Source organism: Dendrobates tinctorius, unplaced genomic scaffold (genome assembly GCF_039654945.1).
Source record: "Dendrobates tinctorius isolate UK_male_01 unplaced genomic scaffold, ASM3965494v1 ptg000103l, whole genome shotgun sequence".
In the NCBI taxonomy this organism is placed as follows: domain Eukaryota; kingdom Metazoa; phylum Chordata; class Amphibia; order Anura; family Dendrobatidae; genus Dendrobates; species Dendrobates tinctorius.
This window is the reverse complement of record NW_027361771.1, coordinates 15,940,076-15,965,787: the sequence shown is the minus strand read 5'-3', so window position 1 is coordinate 15,965,787 and position 25,712 is coordinate 15,940,076. Positions and strand designations below refer to the sequence as shown.

The 25,712-nt window shown below is 42.1% G+C and overlaps 1 protein-coding gene across 1 annotated transcript in view; it reads left to right on the top strand.

Annotated features, from left to right (window-relative positions):
• ANKFN1 (ankyrin repeat and fibronectin type III domain containing 1) overlaps nt 1–25,712 on the top strand; it is a 1,014,930-nt gene that overhangs the window by 624,291 nt on the left and 364,927 nt on the right. Inside the window, exons 9-12 of the mRNA XM_073588104.1 lie at nt 544–643; nt 3,896–4,028; nt 4,558–4,674; nt 20,883–21,098. Coding sequence (XP_073444205.1) covers nt 544–643; nt 3,896–4,028; nt 4,558–4,674; nt 20,883–21,098 — 566 coding nt within the window. The remainder of the gene's footprint in view (nt 1–543; nt 644–3,895; nt 4,029–4,557; nt 4,675–20,882; nt 21,099–25,712) is intronic.

Sequence of the window (25,712 nt, the reverse complement as noted above, 5' to 3'; positions counted from 1 at the left end):
TTGGCAGCTATTTGTAATGCCTATTATATTTATTTCTTAAAAAAAAAGGAAAATAGCAACTGCACTTTAATTGGGCATATGTAATAAAAATAGAGCTCATCTGGTGCTCAGTAAAGTGATCTATTTAGTAGAAGATACAGAGCCTACAAATCCTTCATCATCAGGTTCCTTACAATGAGGGAATTACTTATGGCCGCCTGGTGCTAATCTCCTCTTCATGTGAAGCTCCAGTTTAGATGTTGGATTTAGAGGTCAATGATTGTTAAAAGAGGCCATGAATGTTTGATTGCTGGCTGATACCTGGCGTTTCGCTCTGAATAACCTTCGAATAGAGCTGATGTTGAAGAGTGCTTTCAGCCATGCTATTGTGAGGGTTTCTAAGGGACTGCCCCAAATAGCATTTCTGGCCTGGTTATTAGTTTTATGAGCAGATTACATAATCTCTTTGTTTTATGGCGCTGTTTTATTAAATAAATATAATAAAAACAAATGTTTTACAGACACTTAAAAATGTATATGATTCCCGTGTGTGCTTCATTTCAGAAAGTGCGAAATTACAAAACCCTAGTCGCAAACAGTCTGTGTCCAGAAGTCTGAAGCATCTTTTCCATTCATCAAACAAATTTGTCAAGACATTAAAGAGGTCGGTAAAGTAAGATTAGGATTGTTTTTGTCCAGAATGGTATTTTCCGGATTATTAATGAGATTATTTTATTAGCGTCATGGATATATATTACTACCTTTGCTCTTGATAGAGGACTGCTGTCATACCATTATAATGTTACGCTATATTCCTATGGGTCGCCCTCCCAGGGCTGTGGGGTACTCGGTACCGGGCCGGTCTCTCAGAGGGGATTGTCACAGTAGCGGTGACCCGGTCCGTGGCCCTGGGCGCCCATGTAAAAGGGGTGGATTTGGGAATAAAGTTTATAAGTGATTCGTGATGCCACCTGTGGTGTTCGGCATGGTAGGTGATAAGCCGACGCTGCATGCAGATCCTCTGGGACTGATGGTATGTTGTACAAACAGGTGCCTGCCTCCGTGCTGTGTCCTCCGGGTCAGGGACTCAGTCAACCTCCAGGCCAGATGGAATACTCCTTTCCAACACTCCGCCAACATGTGCCTTTTCTGAACGCCTCCTCTTATAGCGCCTTTAAATGAAGTACTCCCAGTACTGAGTTATACTGGAGTTCCTCCTGTCCGATGTTCTTATGACATGTACTTGTACGGCAGACAGCTGTAACCTGCTTCGGGGACTCCTTGCTACTAAGTCCCGGCTCACTAATATGTTGCTGTTGTGCCCCCAAGTCTTGTGTGGGAATAAAGTGGTCACTACTTCTATTCCTCCGGTGTCTGCTGCAGGACCATTAGTATCCATACAACCTCGGGGACCGGGCCCCGGCCTTGCGCTTAGAACTTCTAGGAAGGGTTCTTTTCCAACCCATGTCCTCTGTTCTCTTTTACTCCTCACGTTCCATACTAATCTTTCTTTCTATGGAAAATCAGGCTTTCAGTCTATGTCGCTCTCTCTCTCTTCCTTTCCTGTGCCAGCAGACCCAGGTCACTGGGATCTGCTGCAGCACTTCCATCCATCTATCCCTCTCTCTGGGGATCTTCTCTCACTGCTTACTGACTCACCCACTGAACAACTGACCCTTATCCTAAACTCTTCCCGTTCTCTTTAATGTAAACTAAGCTCCACCCACCACCCAGCACGTTTCGTGTTCCAAGCAGGGAGCCACTAATGGGTGCTTTGCTACACTCCAAGCAGGGAGCCACCAAATGTGCTTTGCTACACTACTATGTGGTGTGGGGTGCAGGTGTTGGAGTGTGGTCAGGAGTCTTCACCTTACCTGGATGGTGGGGCAGCACACCTTAGGAGGAGGTGCAGTACCTCTGTGGCGACTGAGCCTCAGGGGCACCACACCAACCTGGGACAAGGTGTGCTTTAACTGTCTGATAGATGCGAGTCCCACCTTTGAGAGCCACAGCAATCTCATGAACAAGACTCCATCTTCCTCTGTCACGAATGGAGAGGTGATCACGAATGCTTGCTCCTCTGTGTCCACTTTTATTGGCACTCATAAATAACCAAGTGATTTGGCAAGTTTTGGACATCCCTTAAAGGGAATCTGTCAGTAAGAATTTGCTATGTAATCTGAGGACATCATGATATAAGGGTTATAGACATATTTCAGTGATGTGTCACTTATCAAGCTGGGTGCTGCTGTTTACTTATTATGAAGGTTTTATCACCAGAACCTTATCAATGGCAGTGAAAGAAGCATGTGAGCCCAAGTCCAACCACACCCCACCCTGTGATAAGCAGCTCACTGTCTATAGACTATGTACATACAGAGCTAGGTGTGAGTGGGGGCAGCTTTCTCAGCTCTGCTTCATCCTACTAAAATTCTGTGTCAGAACAGCTGCATCCAGTAAACTAACATCATTATAATCAGGGTCTCTTTTCCTACATTATGCTGCTCTCAGATGACAAAAACCTGGTGCCGCCTTTCCATTCTAAGCTAAGCCAAAGCAAACTGTTGTGGGTGGTGAGGTTAAAAAATGACTAAACTGTTTACAAATTACCAACTGGCAAAAAAAAAATTATTATCCATCTCACTAAGTAGTGACTTGTTAGACTAACCAATTGGTTAAAATTGTCTAAACCGTTAAATCTGCCAAGATTAGAATTCAGCAAATCACGCCAATTTATTATGGAAATTTCCAGATGCTAAATGAATGTTCCTTATTATGCTCTGGCATGTGTCCAAACCCTAAAGCATAATGTAATATATAAAAAAAATTCTCATCTCACCCTTCACATCTGAAGCCAACCCTGAAGTCCGCTGTCTTGTCATCTGCTTCTCTTCTTTTTGTCTCCCTCCTTCAGGTACATCTTACTTCATAACTCAAAAGTATACATGCGCATTTTCATTTGTACTGTTGATTTATGAAAAAAAAGAATAAAATGACGGCTACTCTTTAAAGTAAATGTCAGCAGGCTTTTGCTATGTAATCTGAGGGCATCATGATGTAGGGGCTGAGACAATGATTTCAGGGATGTGTCACTTACTAGGCTATGTGCTGTCGATTCAATACAATGAATATTTTATCAGCAGGAGATTATCACTGCCGGACTATGTCTACATGCATCCTGGTCAATTTGCAATGTACACATAAAGCTGTGGAGTGGGCAGAATTACCTTTATGATCTCTGCACTATGGTACGTCTAAAAACTGATTGGAGCACAACTGCTGCACCCAGTAAACTAAGTGATACATTGCTGGATTCAGTGTCTTTTTCTCTACCGTATGCGGCTCCCATACAAAGTAACAAAAAAGGGGGAAATATTGCCTTTAAAAGTCAGCAACATATTAGATCTTTTTGTCTGAAACATATGAGTTTGACTATCAAGTGTGAAAGTGTGCCTTCCAACTCTGTCCCAATGGCCGAAGAGGGTGGCAACAAACAGGTAGTCTAATTTTAATTGCCAGATCACTTTATTTTGAGAAAAGATCAATATCCTTCTTCCTTTCTTCTTCTGAGAAGATATATACAGTTGGTTGAACATGTAAATGTATGGAAGGATCAGAAAATATATCTGTCGAATAAACAACGGTTTGGTCGACTACTACCTAAGGTACAGAATTAGAGGATATTAAATGCGGCATGATTATTTCTATGACTCTGCCACTTATCCTCCATATCAATGTGCTCATAAAGAAGTGTTGGTACGTAGTGGACCGTCATTGCAAAGAAACTGTTTCTAGCATTGCCCCATGTGTCTGTGCTTGCAGGGAAGAGACATAGGGTTAAATAAATGAATGTTTCTATGACTGCGCTTTACTGCCACTATAACCACATACTGATCTTGCTTTCTCTGTCTTTTAGGGGCTTGTACATAGCTGTGATATTTTATTACAAAGATAACATGTTAGTAACAAATGAGGATCACATTCCAATTGTAGAAATTGATGATTCTTGTACTAGTTCAATTACGCAAGACTTTCTCTGGTTTACAAAAGTAAGTACAGTATAAAAATTATGCAACCTGTGCCATATACTCTATATATACATATTGGGAACAAAATATTATAAATGTGTGTATATGTATATATACCTGAACCTGAAGACCTACCTCCTCCGACAAGCCTACAACCCGCAGTAACCACCAATCCACCAAACCGCTGCACGACCAGCTCTACCCTCGCCTACTGTATCCTCACCCATCCCTTGTAGATTGTGAGCCCTCGCGGGCAGGGTCCTCTCTCATCCTGTACCAGTCGTGACTTGTATTGTTTAAGATTATTGTACATGTATTTATTACGTATACCCCTCCTCACATGTAAAGCACCATGGAATAAATGGCGCTATAATAATAGATAATATATATATATATATATATACACACACACACACATTTATAGTATTTTTTCCCATTATCTTGTGGTCTACTTGAGACATTCAATTTAACAAATGTTGTGTGCAGACTAGTACTACTGTGGGAAGAGCTGTAATAAATTCTTACTCAGGTCTTACTTTGATCTTTGCAGTTGTCATGTATGTGGGATGACATTAGATGGCTGCGGCAGAGTATGTCAATATCTATGTCTTCTTCCACTGCCCTGCAAGCTAGACAGAAGATGTTGGCAGCAGCTGCCCAACTACAGGTTGGTATTGTAAAATGATCAATGTGTTTCTCTCAACTATTATCCTAATGTGCATTGCTTGTGTCATTTGTCCTGTATTCTTAACAACCAAAATCTAAGTCAGGAGTTGAAAATCTAAATTTATGTTGGGCTTTCCCCACATTAAGTAAAATATTAGTCTCTCTTCACATTTGGGTTATACATTGGAGGTATAGTTGTGACGCTGAGCCACTTCTCACGGGCAAGTCGTAAGGCAGGGAAGTCAAGGAGTCCGTGGTCCAATGCCAGGAGGGTACATCAAGGATAATACAAACAGAAAGTCAAAGGCAAAGTCCGGTGTCAGGAAACCAAAGCCAGTGTGTGTCAAGACAAAAGGGGTAATACAAACGGGTAGTCAAAATAGCAAATCCAAGATCCGGCAACAAAGATCAGAATATGAGAAAACTGAGCACAAAGCAAACACACCGTTGAGCTAGAAGCTACAATTGGCAAGCCAGGTAATCACCCAGAACAAGTTACACCTGGAAGACCCTGCAGGCCTGGCCAGATTGGGCAGTTGGGCTGTCAATCACAATACTGACAGTCTAGCATGCCCCCTGCTTCACATTGGGTGATTGGGCTGTCACTCACAATGCTGACAGCTAAGCATACCCCTATCCTATAGAGTGGCTGAGCTGTCAATCAAGTGTTGTGGAATTGTGACAATAGTCATACAGTCATTGACCACAATGGTAAAAGACCTCACAATGTTAGGTACCGTATATACTCGCGTATAAGCTGACATTTTCAGCCCATTTTTTTGGGCTGAAAGTCCCTCTCGGCTTATACGCAAGTCATATATGCCAGGGGGTTGGTGGGGGAGGGGGAGCGGGGGTATCAGATCATACTGACCCCCCTGGTGCATCTCTGCAGCCCCCCTGCTTGTCCCACGGTCTCAGGCACCTGCCTTCAGCGGTCACGTGGTACCGCTCATTAAAGTTTAAAGTCATGAGTATGTGCATATTCATGACTTTAATGAGCGGTACCATGTGACCGCTGAAGGCAGGCGCCGGAGACCTTGGGAGAATAGGGCTGCAGAGACGTGCCAGGGGGGTAAATATATGAGATATTCACCTGTCCCCGTTCCCATGCTGCTCGCCGCTGTCTGCCACGTCTTTTGTCAGTGATGTTCAGGCAGCAGAGGGCGCAATGGCATAGTTAGTGCGCACCGCTCCCTCTGCTTGAACGTCACTGACAGAGGACATGGCAGACAGCGGCGAGCAGCGTGGGAATGGGGACAGGTGAATATCTGAGGTTCCGGGTCCTGAGCCAGCGGTGACACCGGCACCTGTCCCCCATAGCGTGTCGGTGTCACCGCCTGCTCAGCACATTGGCATCTGGCCCCAGTGATGGAGAGGTGAGTATTTCATTTTTTTATTTGCAGCAGCAGCATATGGGGCATAATCTATGGAGCATCTTATGGGACATAATCTATGGAGCATCTTATGGGGCCTATTCTATGGTGCATTTTATGGGACAGCATATGGGGGCATAATCTATGGAGCATCTTAAGGGGGCATAATCTATGGAGCATCTTATGGGGCCTATTCTATGGAGTATCTTATGGGGGCATATTCTATGGAGCATCTTATGGGGCATAATCTATGGAGCATCCTATGGGGCATAATCTATGAAGCATCTTATAGTGGCATAATCTATGGAGCATCTTATGGGGCCTATTCTATGGACTATCTTATGGGCATATTCTATGGAGCATCTTATGGGGGCATATTCTATGGAGCATCTTATGGGGGCATATTCTATGGCGCATCTTATGGGGCATAATTTATGGAGCATCTTATAGGGTATATTCTATGGAGCATCTTATGGAGCAGCATATGAGGCATAATCTATGGAGAATCTTATGGGGCCATAACCATAATGGAGCAGCATATGGGGCATATTCTATGGAGCATCTTATGGGGCCATAACCTTTATGGAGCAGCATATGGGGCATATTCTATGGAGCATCTTATGGGGTCATTATTAACCTTTGTGCAGCATTATATGAGGTATATTTTGTGTGGAGCATCTTATGGGGCCCATGATGAACTGTATGGAACATAATATGGGGCTCCTGATTCAATATGGATATTCAAAAACATTTAACCTACTGAGGTCTTAATTAATTTTACTTTTATTGGTATCTATTTTTATTTTTGAAATTTACCTGTAGCTGCTGCATTTTCCACCCTAGGCTTATACGCAAGTCAATACGTTTTTCCAGTTTTTTGTGGCAAGATTAGGGGGTCGGCTTATACTCGGGTCGGCTTATACATGAGTATATTTGGTATTTGCTTTCTTGTTGCTCACCATTATAGAAGAACATGCAGTCTGCAATGCTTTCTTATACAAGTAAAAGAAAAGGTATAACACCACACCAAAAGGACATACTACCACATGGTTTTTGTGGGGCAAAACACTAAAATATCTACAAAATCATACAGCCATTTTTAAGTTAATACACATTCACCTGAACATGGTAACACGTCCTTAGTGTATGTGCACACATTTAATATTTTCAGCAGATTTTTTTTTCTGCAAAAAACAGTGTGTGGACATGAAAAACATGGTGTAAAAAACACACGTTTTTCCTCAATTGTACTGTTCATTTTTCAAGTGTCTTTATTTGAATTTTACTCCCATTCTTTTTAACACTGAAAAATCTGCTGCAAAATCCAGATTGCTAGCAGAAAAAAATGTGGCATAAAATACACGCATTTTTGCCATATTTTATGTGAATTTTTTTACAATTTTATGCCTTATTAGGGTTTTTTCCCACTCTTTCGAATGGGTGAAAAATGCTGAAAGAATTGACAAGCTGCAAAATTGGAAAAAATTATTTGAAGGTTCAAATCTGCAAGGGAAAAATAAGCAGCATGTGCATGAGTTTTCACAAATCTCATTCACTTTGCTGGTTCTGTAAAAAGCTGTGTTTTTTCCAAGAGGTAAACACAATGAAAATTGTGGCAAAAATGCAACATGAGAACAAGCCCTTAAAGTTCCAAAAGTTCTGATTGGTCAATTGAAGACATCTAAGGCTAAGTTCATTTATCTACTAATCATCTGAAACAGGTCAAGCCTCAGTTATCTTATCAAGTCAAAAAACTTTGTGTAGACACAATTTTTTTGTTCTCCTAAACAAAACCTGTTTGCAACTGGATTCATATATTAACATTGAAGGGTTAGGAAAATGTTTCCAATAAAAAGTCATGTTTTTTTCTTTCATTTGAAACTGAACCATTTTTTGTCTACTGGATCAGTTTCAAAGAGATGATTACTGGACAACCGATTAAGTTGCAATTTTTTTGGCCGGACAAAAAAGTTTGGTCTGATGGATCTGTGTCACACTGATGATTACTAGACATTTGAAGTAAGCCTTATCCTATGTAACACAGTTTTCTTACATTTTCACTTCCCTGTAAAAATTAGGTTGTAAGTAATGTAGCCAGATCCTTATCAAGGGCAATAAAGGTCATTTAACATTAGCGTTTCAGGGCGCAGCGATGGCCTGCGCACGGCCGCCGCTAAGCCCCGCCCCCTGCAGTGCCTCCTCCGGTAGCTCCGCCTACGGGCACATGGCGCTGCATGTGTCCTGCGTCCCCTATCTTTATCACTGGGGACGCAGGCTGTGCGCAGTATGCGTTTGGCGGCGCATGCATCCTTTTGACGGTGCGCTGAGCGCAACCAAATTGCAATAGGTTGCGTTTAGCGCTGGTCGGGCAACCGTCAAAAGGACGCATGCACCGCCAAACGCATACTGCGCACGGCCTGTGTCCCCAGAGATAAAGATAGGGGATGCAGGACGCATGCAGCGTCATGCGCCCATAGGCGGAGCTACCGGAGGAGGCGCGGCAGGGGGCGGGGCTTAGCGGCAGCCGTGCGCAGGCTGTCGCTGCGCCCTGAAACGCTAATGTGAAACCACCCTAACTCAGTGGGGTTTTTTGTCTTTTCTGTAAGTGTTTTTAGAAGAACATTTAAAGTGGACAACTTTTTTATGTTCAACTTTGTAAACCATCTCTCCATCACCTTGATAAATATCTCCACTTAAGACTATCATTTGTCCACCTCTTCAGCTAAGAGACTTCATCAATCTGTTAAAGGTTTTTTTCAAGTGATTGCCTCCCACTAGACAATGTTTCTACCTTGGGAACCATGATAGCTCAACTTACTATAGTGCACACATATAATAGTGAAACATGCTCCAAAGTGAAGGTTTCAAGTTTGAGTAAAACTTTTGTTTATGCCATTGGATATCTTTTTCATTATTTAATTGCTTAAGTACAGAGGTCAGTCACTTAGCAACATAAATCTTAGCAGTATCATTCCGTCAGTATTTTACCAAATTCTTCCTTCACTGTGTTTTGTTGTCAATTTCAGGCTAAAGAGAATTGTAAATTGATATCCATCATACCCATAGTCCTGAAAGATCTAAAGTAATAATTTACTATGCAGCTTTGGTCTTTTCCATTTTCTTAATCATAAAGAAAAAATAAGTAAATGTCCCCAGATAAACCTTGAGTTTCCATTTTTTGTATTTTTCTATTAGCTGTAAAATGAAAGAATGCATAAACTATTCTCATTTTCGCTATGGAATTCCAGACATTCAATCAATAAATGGGAAACTCAAATGCAATATTTCCATTTCAGCTTCAGTTGGATTTGTTTGTTTTTGATTGAAAGTACAGACATTATCTAAGGAATATTATTCTGTTGTATGACTTGAGCCTTTTTTACACATTTAAAGACATTTGTCTATTTAGCATATTTTTGTTAATTACACCATTTGATAAAACATTAATGTATGTTTTTCAAATAATAATCACAAGTATAATTTGGTGCTAACAGTGATTATGCAGTAAGTGTTGTCATGTTTAAAGAGTTAAAGAGAAATGTCACTAGTGGAATAGAGGTTGCAGAAGTGAAAAAAAATATTTTTTTTATTTTTTAATTGCTTATCTCCATTGTGGAGATATTGACAGGTAAATGTAAGATTGTAATATCTCTTTAAACCATGAGGAAGTTAGTAGAAATTTGGCTTTCGATCCTGGAGGCGTTGACTTTTTTACCTGTATGATGTTGTCTAATCATAAGCAGAAGGCGTCATGCAGGGGAAAAAAAGAATACACCCCACAGAAGGGGTGCTACTCTCCTCATTGACCTCACTGCTGGCATTTACTGTGATTGGGGAATGGGAGTAAAGCTCAGGTGTTATTATTCTTATGCTTTGCTTATGTAGCGCTATAATATTCCACAGCGCTTTACAGAAATTATCCTCACTGTCCCCTATAGTGCTCACAATTAAATTAAATTCCCTATCAGTATGTCTTTGGAGTGCAGGAGGAAATCCATGCAAACACGGGGAGAACATACAAACTCCTTTATGTTGTCCTTAGTAGGATCTGAATCTGGGACCCCAATGCTACAAAGCCACTGTGTAATTGCAAAAACCTCTTACAGCTTCCTCTCACAGTGCTGATAGCATTGATCTGTAAACCTTTCTCCTACACTGACAGTGCCATGAGAGGAATTCTGCAAGAGGTGTTCTCAATGAGAAACAGCCCTGCTCTATTTCACTCCCCCCACACACATACAATACACTGAAGAGAGAAGACTTAGGCTACTTTCACGTACCGACGCACGTTGTGAAAGATTTGCACAACGGGGGCGGCGGATGCAGTTTTTCAACGCATCCGCTGCCCCATTGTAATGTCCGGGGGGGAGGGGGCGGAGTTTCGGCCATGCATGCGCTGTCGAAAATGGCGGACACGACGCACAAAAAAAGTTACATGTAACGCTTGTGTGCGTCGCGGCCGCCAAAACACGACGCATCCGTCGCACGACGGATGCGATGTGTGGCCACACGTCGCAATGCGTCACTAATGCAAGTCTATGGAGAAAAAATGCATCCTGCAGGCAACTTTGCAGGATGCCTTTTTTCTCCAAAACGACGCATTGCAACGTACGTCACACGACGCTAGTGTGAAAGTAGCCTTACAGATGCAGATGTGTTTGTAATGACAAAGAGCGCTGCTTTATTCCCCTCCCCGGCTTGTAATCACAACAGATGCTGACAGTAAGATCAGTAATGAGACCAGAGGTGTGCATCATTATTCTGTAGTTCTCTATATGGACATGATGCCACAGCTCATTTATGAGTAAGACTTGTGTAAGATTTCTGATATGGCACATGAACGAGCATGAAACTCATCAAAAGGTCATGATTTAGGAAGAGGCATGCACCTTTTAATAAACCAAAACTGTCTGACCCTAACACATCCTAACATCAAAAGCAGTGTGAAAATCGTTGGTCTTGATGAATCAGTGCCAATGACTTCTTTCAAAGACATGCGGGAATGTTAACCCCTTCACCTCGAACCCTGTTTTCACCTTCCTGACCAGGCCAATTTTGTCTATTCTTACCACTGTCAATTTATGAGTTAATAACTCTTGAATGCTTCAATGGATCCTACTGATTCTGAGTTTGAATTTTCATGATATATTGTACTTCATGATTGTGGTATCATTTCTTTGATGTGACTTGTATATATTTGTTAAAAAAAATTCACAAATTTGGCAAAAATGTATCAATTTTCAATCTTTTAATTTTTATGCCCTTAAATCAGTCACTTCGCACAAAATAGTTAATAAATAACATTTTACATATGTCTGCTTTAACTCACATCAGCACAATTTTTGACACATAATTTTTTATTGTTTGGAAGTTAAAAAGGTAAAAGGCCAGCGATTTCTCATTTTTACAACAGAGTTTACAAAACCATTTTTTTAGGGACCACATCACATTTGAAGTGACTTTGAGGGGACTATATGACAGAAAATACCCCCAAATGACACCAGTCTAGAAAGTACACATCTCAAGTTGCTCAAAACCACATTCAAGAAGTTTATAAACCTTTTAGGTACTTCACAGGAATTAATGGAATATGTAAGGAAAAAATAAACATTGAACTTTTTTCACAACAATTTTCCTTTAGACCCAAATTTTTTTACTTTCAAAAGGATAACAGGACAAAGTGGTCCATACAAATTGTTGGGCATTTCTCCTGAGCATGCCAATACCCCGTATGTTGGGAAAACCACTGTTTGGGCTCATAGCAGAGCTTGGAAGGGAAGGAGCACCATTTTACTTTTTGACTGTAAGTTTTGCTGGTATAATTAGCAAATGCCATATCGCATTTGGAGAGCCCCTGATGTGCCTAAACAGTGAAAACCCACCACAAGTCACACCATTTTGGATACTAGACCCTTCAGGGATTTTATTTAGATCTGTACGGAGCACCATGAATTCCAGGTTCTTCACAGAAGTTTATAACATTAAGCCATGAAAATAAAAAAAATACTTTTTTACCACAAAATGCATTTTAGCTCCAAATTTACCATTTTCATAAGGCTAACAGGAGAAATTGCACAATACAATTTGTTATGCTATTTATTCTGAGCATGCCGATGCCCCATAAGTGGGAGAAAACCAATACATAATACATACGCCATTTTGGAAATTAGACCCCCTCATGGAACTTATCTAAATGTGTATTGAACACAGTGAATACCCTGGCTGTACAGTACTGCTTAACCACATGAAGAGACTCGGGAGGAATGGAGCGCTATTTGTTTCCTGGAGCGCAGATTGTCCTAGAATAGTTTGTAGACTCCATATCCAAAGCCCTCACGTGACCCCATTTTGGAAATTATACCCTTTTGGGAATTTATCTACAGGTGTAGTGATGATTTTGACTCCATGGGTGTTTTCCAGAAACAATCAGTTCTGGCTAATTTATCATCTTCAAATAGAATAGAATCAAAGTCCTGATCTGGAACAAAATTGAGACCCAATGAAAGAATCTGCATATGCTCAGGTGTCAGAATTCTGGAGGAGAGATTCAACACGTCAGTAAAATTATTTACTTGCTCTGATATTTTTTCTTTCAAGTTATGATTCCCAAATTTTCCACGGTGCTTTCTGCCCCCGCACCTTTTACTTTTTTTGAGCGATGAAAGTCCTTTTTTGAACTACTTGCGGAACTTTCATTTAGAGACACATCAGATGCACTGAGATGATTATCTGAGGAATCTGTGCAACAAAAAAATCGCACTGATCTAACCAAATCATCGATAAAAAAAACAAGATGAAACTTTTAGAAACAAACCATATATTTGTTTTCAATATAGTCCTCAGTTCACACAGATCAAAAAAAGTGTAGATAAATATCTTCCAATTCTATTTGAAGATGATAAATTAGCCAGAATTTTAACCCCTGGTATTAATGTGTTATCAAGAAGGGCTCCTACATTGGGAAATAAATCATCTCCAAGTTTATTTTTGTTCTTGATAAAAAATCCCCAAAAAATTGGTTGAACTGTTCTGGATTTTTCAAATGCGGGTCTAATAATTGTAAGACGTGCAAACACGCATTTATCTCAAAAAATTTTTCAAACACGGACAATACAGTCAATTTTAAAATAAAAAACTATATTAATTGCAATTCGACCAATGTTGTATATAAAATAGACTTTAAAACTTGTAATTTTTCATATATAGGTTGTACTTCTAGAACACTAAAAACACAAATTAGAGAACATCTTAGTGAAATTAATAACACCAACAACTCAGATCGCAATGTATCAGCAGCTTCTTACCATTTCATATCACAACATGCTCGTAATACAGCCCATTTTCGGGTACAGGGAATAGAACGTGTCACCATACCTTTTCGAGGAGGGGATGCCAGATGGCGTCTTCTTACCTGAGAAGCTTATTGGAGCTACCACTTAAACACTAGAATCCCTGGTGGTCTCAACAAAATAAATGATTTAATGCTACATTATTGTTAATTTACCATGTTTTTTCTTTTTTCATTCATTCATTTTTTAATTTATTGTTTTTTTCTGTTTATTTTTTTGTTTGTTTTGTACCAAAAATATCATGGTTAATGCCTTTAAATTTTGTATAGGACCTGCTTATCTGTCATGTGATATACTATTGTGTTGTGATTGGTTACAATTTTCTATATAGAGATAAGCTGTATATGTACTAGCATGGCTTGGCTAAACATAGTAACATAGTAACATAGCTATTAAGGTTGAAGGGAGACTTTACGTACATCTAGTTCAACCCATATCCTATCCTAACTTGCCCTACCATGTTGATCCAGAGGAAGGCAAAAAAAACCCATGTGGCAAACAGTAAGCTTCACATTTGGAAAAAAAAATTCCTTCCCGACTCCACATACGGCAATCAGACTAGCTCCCTGGATCAACGCAATATTAAGGAAACTAGTGTATATACCCTGTAATATTATACTTTTCAAGAAAGGCATCCAGTCCCTTCTTAAATTTTAGTAGGGAATCACTCATTACAACATCATATGGCAGAGAGTTCCATAGTCTCACTGCTCTTACAGTAAAGAATCCGCGCCTGTGAGTATGCTTAAACCTTCTTTCCTCCAGACGTAGAGGATGCCCCCTTGTCCCCGTCACAGGTCTAAGAGTAAAAAGATCATTAGAAAGCTCTTGGTATTGTCCCTGCATATATTTATACATTGTAATAAGATCACCCCTAAGCCTTCGATTCTCCAAACTAAATAACCCCAAGTGTAATAACCTGTCTTGGTATTGCAAACCCCCTAGTTCCCTAATAACCTTGGTCGCTCTTCTCTGCACCCGCTCCAGTTCAGCTATGTCTTTCTTATACACCGGAGACCAGAACTGTACGCAGTATTCTAAGTGTGGTCACACTAGTGACTTATATAGAGGTAAAATTATGTTCTCCTCATGAGCATCTATGCCTCTTTTAATGCATCCCATTATTTTATTTGTCTTTGCAGCAGCTGCCTGACACTGGCCGCTAAATGTGAGTTTGTCGTCCACCCATACACCCAGGTCTTTTTCTGTGACTGTTTTGCCCAGTGTTTTACAATGAAGCACATAATTATACATCTTGTTCATTCTACCCAAGTGCATGACCTTACATTTATCCCCATTAAAGCTCATTTGCCATTTATCAGCCCAAGCTTCTAGTTTACATAAATCCTTCTGTAATATAAAATTGTCCTCCTCTGTATTGATTACCCTGCAGAGTTTAGTGTCATCTGCAAATATTGAAATTCTACTCTCTATGCCCCCTACAAGGTCATTAATAAATATGTTAAAAAGAAGTGGGCCCAAAACTGACCCCTGTGGTACCCAACTGCTAACCGTGACCCAGTCCGAGTGTGCTCCATTAATAACCACCCTTTGTTTCCTATCCCTGAGCCAGCTCTTTACCCACTTACACATATTTTCTCCTATCCCTATTGTTCTCATTTTATGTATCAACCTTTTGTGTGGCACCGTATCAAAAGCTTTTGAAAAGTCCATGTACACCACGTCCACTGCATTCCCTTGGTCCAGTCCGGAACTTACCTCTTCATAAAAGCTTATCAGATTAGTCTGACAGGAACGGTCCCTTGTAAACCCATGTTGATATTGGGTCATGAGGTTATTCTTCTCCAGATACTCCAGTATAGTATCTCTTAGAAAACCCTCCAGGATGATAAGGTCGAAACGCATAGCCTCTGTCTGTTATGGCACCTGTGGAGAGCGCATAAGCTATTTGTGCATTTTAATATGTTTTTCCAATAAAGAAGAAAGGGATTTTACACGCAACTGGAACCAATTATTCCTTTGCCTTGTTCGTTTCCATGTTTGTCTGCACGGGGTTCCGAGGATCTGCACAGCTGGCTGGTGAGCTGGCTTACTTTTTATTTTGTCTTCAATGGAAAAAAATACATGTTCTGCAAAGTCAAACCAATAGATAGCTACATCAACTATGAAAATAAAATAATACAAAAACATCAAGAAAACATGTAGTATCCTTAAAGGTAATGCTGCTTTATTCCAGAAACCGTGTCATTGGATAAAGTACTTTTTGTATTGTAATTCAGTTTCACTGAAGTGAAAATGATTGATCTACAAGATTAATTATAAGATAAACCCCTTGACCCCCGAAGCTTTTTTTGGTTTTGCATTTTCGTTTTTCACTCCCCTTCTTCCCAGAGCCATAACTTTTTTATTTTTCCATCAATATGGCCATGTGAGGGCTTATTTTTGCGGGACGAGTTGTACTTTTGAATGACAGCATTGGTTTTACCAATTTCCATTTTCTAGAAAACAGGAAAAAAATTCCAAGTGCAGTGAAATTGCCAAAAAGTGCAATCCCACACTTGTTTTCTGTTTGGCTTTTTACTAGGTTCACTAAATGCTAAAAGTGACCTGCCATTGTGATTCTCCAGGTCATTACGAGTTCATAGATGCAAAGCATGTCTAGGTTCCTTTTTATCTGAGTTGTGAAAAAAAATTCCAACTTTGCTTAAAAAAAAAAAAAAAATTGTGACATATTCCAATACCCATAGCGGCTCCATTTTTCATGATCTCGGGGTGAGTGAGGGCTTATTTTTTGCATGCTGGGCTGACATCTTTAATGATACCATTCTGGTGCAGATACGATCTTTTGATCACCCTTTATTGCATTTTAATGCAATGTTGTGGCAACCCAAAAAATGGAATTTTGGTGTTTTGGCTTTTTTCTCACTACACTGTTTAGTGATCAGGTTATAGAAGATAGTAGAGATGGTTAGCACTCGACTGAATGATAAGAGTATACGGTGCTAGTGAAAAGGAACCTGTGGTCCCGTAAGCATAGGTTTGATATAGAGTCACTACACACGTTAATTTTGCTCAAAGTGGAATATTTTTATTTATATTTGACGGTGAGGAAGCAACAGCTGACGCTTCGGCCTCACAGCGGCCTTTATCACATAGTCGCTCTTTCGAGAAGAGAGATTGAGGTCAACGGGTAAATAGTGTCACTGCTAGGCAATATTTATAAAATCTGTAGATCGTCCTCTGTGGCCAGTGGTCCTGATTACAGAGTAGCCAAAATCATTCACTGCACAGGCACGGCGGTGCCTGCATCTCCCATTGCGCCACCAATGATCCTTGGGCACTCCTCCACAATTTTGGCTTCTCTGGAATCAGGACCACTGGCCACGGAGGACGATCTACAAATTTTAGAAATATTGCCTAGCAGTGACACTATTTACCCGGTGACCTCAATCTCTCTTCACGAAATGACGATTATGTGATAAAGGCCGTTGTGAGGCCGAAACGTCAGCTGTCGCTTCCTCACCGTCAAATATAAATAAAAATACTCCACTTTGAGCAAAATTAACATGTGCAGTGACTCTATATCAAACCTAGTGATCAGGTTAATCCTTTTTTTTGTATTGATAGATCGGGCGATTCTGAATGCAGCGATACCAAATATGTGTATGTTTGATTTTACTGATCTGAACTTTTATGTTTTTTTATATTTTGAAACACTTTTTTTTACTATTGGCATGCTTCAGTAGTCTCCATGGGAGACTAGAAGCTGCCACAACCCGATCGGCTCTGTTACATAGAGGTGATGATCAGATCGCCTCTATGTAGCAGATTTAGTCACTTGCTATGAGCACCGACCACTTGTCGGAAAGGGATTAAAGTTATCATTTGTCATAAGCACAATGTGAAAACAGAGGGGATTGAATAACTGCACATATGATCAGTCTGATTAAATGCCCTCCTGATCATTGCTACGAAAATGAGAGCAGCATTCATTACAAGCAGTGCATCTCCGCTTGTATTTCTTTTGTATTTTTATTTTGTCACCATTTTTATCTTGTATTTTATTGTTTGTAGAAACAGGCAGCACTTCTCTGATCCTTAAACAAGTTGTCCACTAGTTGGACAGCCCCTTCTCACACCCCATGCCATTCCAGCAGTGTCAACACTCGCAATCCCGAGGTTCTCGTGTGATTGTTATGACACGTGTGCCTGGTGCTCAATCAGTGCTGACGTCACGGGCCCAGCCTTCAGAAAAATATAACATCAAGAGGAAATCAAGGCTGCGGCTGCTCTCTCATTTCGTCATGATATTCAATACGTCTGAAGGTGGAGACAGTGACACCAGTGCTGATTGGGCGCAAGGCTCACGTGTAATAACAACCACACAAGAGCCCTGAGGACGCGAGTGCTGAGACCGCTAAAATGGTGCTAGCACGGGAGGTGAGTATAAGCTGTTTTATTTTATCATCTCCATATATTTAGATCAAAAAGGGGTTGTCCTAGTAGTGGACAACCCCTTTAACTCCTTCCCAACATGCGCCATACATATTTTGATCTGAGGCGATCGGGTGTGGATGTCAGCTCTATGTGAGAGCTGTCACCCTGCAGCAACACCCACGATCGGTGATAGCACTGATTGCAGGCACTTAACCCCTCTGATGCCGCTGTCAATATTGACAGTGACATAAAGGAGCATCACACAGGGAGTGTGCTTCCATCAGCACAACAAGATGCGATCGCGTTTTGCTGATCATCTGTATGATGACCCCCTGGCAGCCAGATGGGTCCTTCAAGGATTCTGTAAGGAAGGTGGCTTGTGAATGCCTGCCCAGAGCAGAAGCTGACATGCTTCCTTCCCTGCCTGTGAGACGTTGCTCTGATGCTCTGCAGTGTCACTGTACAATGATGTCCCTTCCTGGGACAATCTAAAAAAGGAAAAATAAAAGTTATTACAAAGTGTAAAAATATTAAAAATAAATTTATTTATGTAAAAAAGAAATAAACAAAAAAAGCACACATATTTGGTATCACCAGGTCTGGAACGACACGACCTATAAAAGTTTCCCACTAGTTAATAGTGTTGAGCTTTCCGATACCGCAAGTATCGGGTATCGGCCGATATTTGCCGTATCGGAATTCCGATACCGAGTACCGATACTTTTTTCGTATCGGATACCGGAATCGGAAGTCCAAAATGCAATGAGCCACTTTTGTGGCTCTGATTGGCTGCCGAAATGACGTCATCATGATGCGCTGTCTGTGCGCATCATGATGCGCCGTCAGTTCGGGCCTTCGGGGGGGCTGTGCCGACTGTCCGGGGGTCTGTACCGGCCTGCCGGTGGTCTGTGCAGGCTCCGGGGGTCTGTGCCGGCCTGCCGGGGGGCTGTGCCGGCCTGCCGGTGGTCTGTGCAGGCTCCGGTGGTCTGTGCCGGCCTGCCGGGGGGGCTGTGCCGGCCTGCCGGTGGTCTGTGCAGGCTCCGGTGGTCTGTGCCGTCCTGCCGGGGGGCTGTGCCGGCCTGCCGGTGGTCTGTGCAGGCTCCGGTGGTCTGTGCCGGCCTGCCAGGGGGCTGTGCTGGCCTGCCGGTGGTCTGTGCAGGATCCGGTGGTCTGTGCCGGCCTGCCGGGGGGCTGTGCCGGCCTGCCGGTGGTCTGTGCAGGCTCCGGGGGTCTGTGCAGGCATCGTCCGATGGGACTACAAGTCCCATCGGGCGATGCCTGCTACCATGACAGTGATTGACACATTAGCCAATGATGGGACAGTAGTAGTCCCATCATCCGGCTAATGTGTTGAATGTAAAAAAAAAAAAATGTACATGCTACATACATGCTACATACATACAACATGCATACTACATATATACTACATGTACCATAGATACTACATACATGCTGCATACTACATGCATGCTACATACTACATACATGCTACATACTGTACATACTACATACATACTACATACATAATACATATATACTACATGCATGCAACATACATACAACATATATACTACATGCATGCAACATGCATACTACATATATACTATATATGCTACATGTAACATACATACTACATATATACTACATGCATACTACATACATACTACATACATGCTACATACATACTACATACATACACTACATGCATGCAACATACATACTACATATATACCACATGCATGCAACATGCATACTACATATATACTGCATATATACTACATGCATGCAACATACATATATACTACATACAATACATACATATAGACATACAGTACATATAACATAGAGTACATACTCACCGTCACTTGTCACTTTGATCCCCGAAGCCATTGTCGCCTGAGGAATAAATATCAAAATAAAAAAACACCTATATACTTACCCCGATCCGCAGAAGTCCACGAGGGTCCCACGTCCATCTTGCGTGGAGAACAGCAGCATCAGCTGATGCTACCATTCTCTAGCAGCTCCAGGAATACAATGATGGAAGGTAGGTATCCTTCCGCACTGTATTCCTCCACCACTGTAAAAAAAAAGTCCCTAGTCTCACTTTATGCCATTGCTGCGTGGGAATGCAAAAATATTTACAGGTGCGTGTCTCCAGAAGCATGAGCTGGTCATAATGTACTGGTCACTGCAACGTACTGGGCACTATAATGCACTGGTCACTACAATGGCAGTTTGCAATTTTTACTCACAACACCCACTACTGATTTTTTCTGGAAAATACCCATGGAGTCAAAATCATCACTACACCTGTAGATAAATTCATAAATTCCCAAAAGGGTATAATTTCCAAAATGTGGTTATGTGAGGGCTTTGGATATGGAGTCTACAAACTATTCTAGGACAATCTGCGCTCCAGAAAACAAATAGCGCTCCATTCCTCCCGAGTCTCTTCATGTGGCTAAGCAGTACTGTACAGCCATATATAGGGTATTTCTACATTCAGCAGAAATTGCGTGACAAATTTTTGTGCCATATTTACCTATTTCCCAGAATGAAAATGTAAAATTTGGGGCACAATCTTGGTGGTAAAAATGTAAATTATTTTTTCTTCACTGCCCAAAGGTATAAAATTATGTAACTCACCTGTGGTGTCTTTATGATCACTGCGCCCCTAGATGAATTCATTGAGAGATGTAGTTTGTAAAACAGTTTTTCCAATAAAGAAGAAAAGGATTTTACATGCAGCTGGAACCAATTATTCCTTTGCCTTATTTTTTTCCATTGGCTTTTTAGGGGTGCATACATTTCAGCAATTTCATAACTGTTTTATTTTATTCTTTGTCAATGGACCTCCTCGCCTCTATGAATGCCCTTGGGATTACCAATAGAAAAAATCATTTTTTTTATTTTTACTAATGTCTTTTAAAATCTATATATTTAAAAAATGTATAATAAGCATGTGTATAGAGAATATATTATTACTACTGAGCATATAAACAATATTCTAGTGGCTTATAAAGCAGTCTATTATTTTTATATATGCAAATTTATCTATTTAAATCTTGTCTGTCATTTTCCCCTAGAATTTGCTTGGCACTCACAACCTGGGAAGGGTATATTATGAGCCCATAAAGGATAGACATGGCAATGTATTAATAGTCACAATTCGAGAAGTTGAAACACTATATTCATTTTTTAATGGTAAATGGATGCAAATTTCTAAGTTACAAAGCCAGAGGAAATCCCTATCGACTCCTGAAGAACCAACAGCACTGGACATCTTGCTCATAACCATCCAGGTAATGATGGAGTTACTGTAAAATTATGTTTTACTGGAATTAGTTGGACCATTATACTACTAAAAAGTATACTTTTTTTTTTTTTTTACCAACCATTAAAGTTGAGACTGTTTTGAGGGATTTCAGGCCAGTGATAATTCTAGACAGTTTCTGGACTATTAATATTTCATGTAGTGTGCACAGATATGAAAGAACGTTGATTTATTCAACATTCCTACAAATGAATTCTAGACATGACATTCGCTTACATTACACAAATGCCTGTCTTTTCTGTTTTCAACAAAACCCACACAAAAGTCTGCTATCTTTTCTTTGGTCGTCTTTCAGGCTGATGAAATGCTGATGACTTTTATAATTGCTAGCTGTGATGTTTGAATACTGCATTCTGCAGCAATTGATGATGGAGGAATCTCAGGCATGGTGCTTTACGTACTCTGTACGGTGATCCTACATTGTACTAGCACTTCCTTTTCACACTTGAGTAGACCTAAATTATGGACAATGTTACACATTGTGCTGATACATATTAGACCGAAAAAAGGAGAAAATATATTGTGCAAAATTAGAAAATCAAGACTTGTGTATTTCATTTCCTATGGGACTGTCGTTTGTTGATTGTGATCATAATGAATTTTTGTTAGTGTCTGAGCACCAAAATAGGATATTTAGTTAGCCCTGGACTCAGACTGTGATTCTGGACACAAAAGACAATTATTGATAGCAAAAAGAAAAACAAAACAATTTTTATCACAAAATTATTAAAAGTAAAGTTGGTTGAAAGACTGCCTTATCAAAAGATGAGTCAAGGGACGCCATCTGATAAGAGGAGGTTCTCCCTCCACCATTCCAAAGTCTACAGACCACCATTGTGTTTGATGGAAGGGATTTACACTACCCCTTCCATCAACCATAATGGTGGTGTCACGGTCACGTGTGTCTGGACGCAGCGTGTACCGCAAGGCGAACCCATGTGATGCACGTGACCCTGGATACACCGCCTCCAGTGGGGCGAATTTAAATAATAAACACGTGCAGCTGGATACACTGCCTCCAACTGGCGAATTTAGACATTACACGTATATACAAGTCTGGAAACCCTGCCTCCAGTAAGGCGAATTTAAACAATAAGGGTAACCTGGGAAACATTAACAATGGTGGGCCCTGCGATAGGGAATAGGGAAGTGGAGACCTCCTGAGCTCCCCTGAGACATTGTCCCTCCACTCCTAACGTTCCCTATGCCGGTTCCGCACCGGGCGCGCAACAGGAACCTAAAAACCCTAGCTCGTCCTGACCTAAACCCTCACTAGGGAATTGGTCGGTGCGGAAACTAATCCCACCACTGCACTAAACACACATGAGGGAAAATGACAATACAGGGGAAACACCACTTAGCTTTGCTCTGTTGCTTATGCTCCCCGCAACAGAGCCCACCACCTGCGTGCATATTCTCATCCACCCGGATCCATCACCATAGCTGGATCCTTCACCATAGTGCAGCCTTGGAGCAGAGTCAACCACCAATTGCAGAAGTCCAGCAACAGAGTCCCAAAGATGAGTTCAGCTCCTGCCCAAAAAGTCAAGCATGCTTGAGTCCAGCTCTCAGCAACCAAGTCCCGCATGCTGAGTGCAACTCTCTCCATAGTCATCACTCCACCAAGCCATGCAAGCACTTCCTGCCAACACCATAAACTGTGACTCCACCACGCCATGCCAGCCCTTCTTGCAGACCACCTAGCTGCCACTCGTCCCTTCTGGCTGGGCTGCGCAGGACTCATGTTCAGCTCCTTCATTCACCCAGGCTTCCTTGTGAATGACTAACACACAATATCACCAACAGTCACTGAACCCACCTGGCTCCCTTTTATAGAGCCTAACACCTGATTTGTAATTGCGTGCACATTAACTCTAAAACCAAGGTGCGATACCACTCACCACCACCGGGCAACTTAGAATGAAACACCACGTGTAATAATTCTAATCACAACACACTTTGGCACCAAGCCAAAGGAAAAAAAGTTCACTTTTCCACTTAAACTGTCAGATCCAGCCTGGATCATGACAGTACCCCCTCCTTAATGAGGGGCCTCTGGACCCTCAAGACCACTCCTCATTAGGGAAACACCAACAGCGGGGACGCCCAGATCCTGAGTTCACCCCACCACTACCTGACACTTAAGGTTAATGACAAACACACCGCTGGTATTGGCAATAATGTTCGTTTTGGAGGAACCACTCATCTCCACAGTGCCGACCTGGGGAACGAGTTTATGTATGTGTATGTTTGTTATGAGCTGATCAGACTCCACAACACACTTCCACAAGATGTTTTATGGTGGCCACCCATACATGCTCGTTCACACACAGGTCCGGACCTGAACGTTTATTGCCACACATTCGTTTGTCATATTTTGGTGAACTCATTCTGGACTTGACAACAGAGGTGTCCCCCTGCTGTCACCACACTCACACCCTCGCTATTCTCCAAGGGACACCACCCTCCAACCCTTTCACCATGAGGTCTGCGCCTCCCAGGGTTGGTTAATGGCGAGGGTTGAGATTTGTCCCTACTGCCCCGCAGCACACCTGCCGCTCACACCTGGAGGAGAAGGGGACAGGAATATTGAGGAAAAAATACACTTGCTGGTCGCCTCCACACGACCAGGAGGGGCGGCTTCTTCGGTGGTATTGAAGATTTAGCGTGAACCCCGTGGACTATCACCAGTCTGCTCACTACAGGGACGTACCCCTGCACCTCGGGGAACCCCAGACAGCGCCATGGGGATCACCAAATCCACCCACCTGTCTGGTTACGTCCACCTGTATGAACAAGTCCCACTCCCCAGCAGCGACTATAGGGGGCTTTTACCAAAACCACAGGGACATGGAGGAAAAATACACTCGCTAGTCACCTTCCTCCACACGACCAGGAGGGGGCGGCTTCTTCGGTGGTATTGAAGATTTGGCATGAGCCCCGCGGACTATCACCAGTCTGCTCACTACCGGGACGTACCCCTTCACCTCGGGGAACCCCAGACAGCACCATGGGGATCACCAGCTCCACCCACCTGTCTGGTTACGTCCGCCTGTATGAACAAGTCCCGCTCCCCAGCAGCGACTCAAGGGGGCTTTTGCCAGACCCGCAATTTGCCAAAGCCGCCATTTTGCTTTCCTGGTTACCTGAGCAGAGGCCCCAGACCCTGATAACTGCTGCTGCGGCGGCTCTAAACACCTTGCCGCTCCCCACTCACTTCAGTGAGGCCCAGCAGCAATTACTCAGCGGTCTCCACATGGCCAAAGCTCACCAGAAAAAAAATGTAATGTTGGTGATAATGTCACGGTCACGTGTGTCTGGACGCAGCGAGTACCGCCAGGCGAACCCATGTGACTCACGTGACCCTGGATACACCGCCTCCAGTGGGGCGAATTTAAATAATAAACACGTGCAGCTGGCTACACTGCCTCCAACTGGCGAATTTAGACATTACACGTATATACAAGTCTGGAAACCCTGCCTCTAGTAAGACGAATTTAAACAATAAGGGAAACCTGGGAAACATTAACAATGGTGGGCCCTGCGATAGGGAAGTGGAGACCTCCTGAGCTCCCCTGAGCCAGTGTCCCTGCACTCCTAACGTTCCTTATGCCGGTTCCGCACCGGGCGCGCAACAGGAACCTAAAAACCCTAGCTCGTCCTGACCTAAACCCTCACTAGGGAATTGGTCGGTGTGGAAACTAATCCCTCCACTGCACTAAAACACACATGAGGAAAGATGACACAACAAGGGAAACACCACTTAGCTTTGCTCTGTTGCGTACGCTCCTAGCAACAGAGCCCACCACCTGTGTGCATCTTCTCCTCCACCTGGATCCTTCACCATAGTGCAGCCTTGGAGCAGAGTCCACCACCAATTGCAGAAGTCCAGTAACAGTGTCCCAAAGATGAGTTCAGCTCCTGCCCAAAAAGTCAAGCATGCTTGAGTCCAGCTCTCAGCAACCAAGTCCCGCATGCTGAGTGCAACTCTCTCCATAGTCATCACTCCACCAAGCCATGCAAGCACTTCCTGCCAACACCATAAACTGTGACTCCACCACGCCATGCCAGCCCTTCTTGCAGACCACCTAGCTGCCACAGTTCACTTTTTCATTTAAACTGTCAGATCCAGCCTGGATCATGACAGGTGGTCTGTGGCCTCTTGAATGATTGAGGGAGAACCTCCTCTTACCGGAGAGCATCCATTGGCTCATCTTTTTTTTAGGCATCCTGGTGCGACAGCAGATATGCATCACAATGCAACAATGACGATGGAATGAGGACATGCAAATAAATTTCCACTAGTTATAATCAAAATGGTCTGTCTATTCATATTTGAATAAAGAGTTATACTCTTACAGCTCCTATTTGTTACACAATGTACAGTAACTGCTTTTGGCTAAAGATGGCCATTTTTCTTTGCAGTGATGGCAAATACCCACCATCTTTTATATCAATTGTTGTCTAGATTTTAGTCAGATTTTTACAATCATTTCAATAAGTACGAAGCCACATGATGAGTCCAGATGAGTCACATATGTGGCCATGATGGAGAAATTGATAAAACTGAGCCAATTAAGCT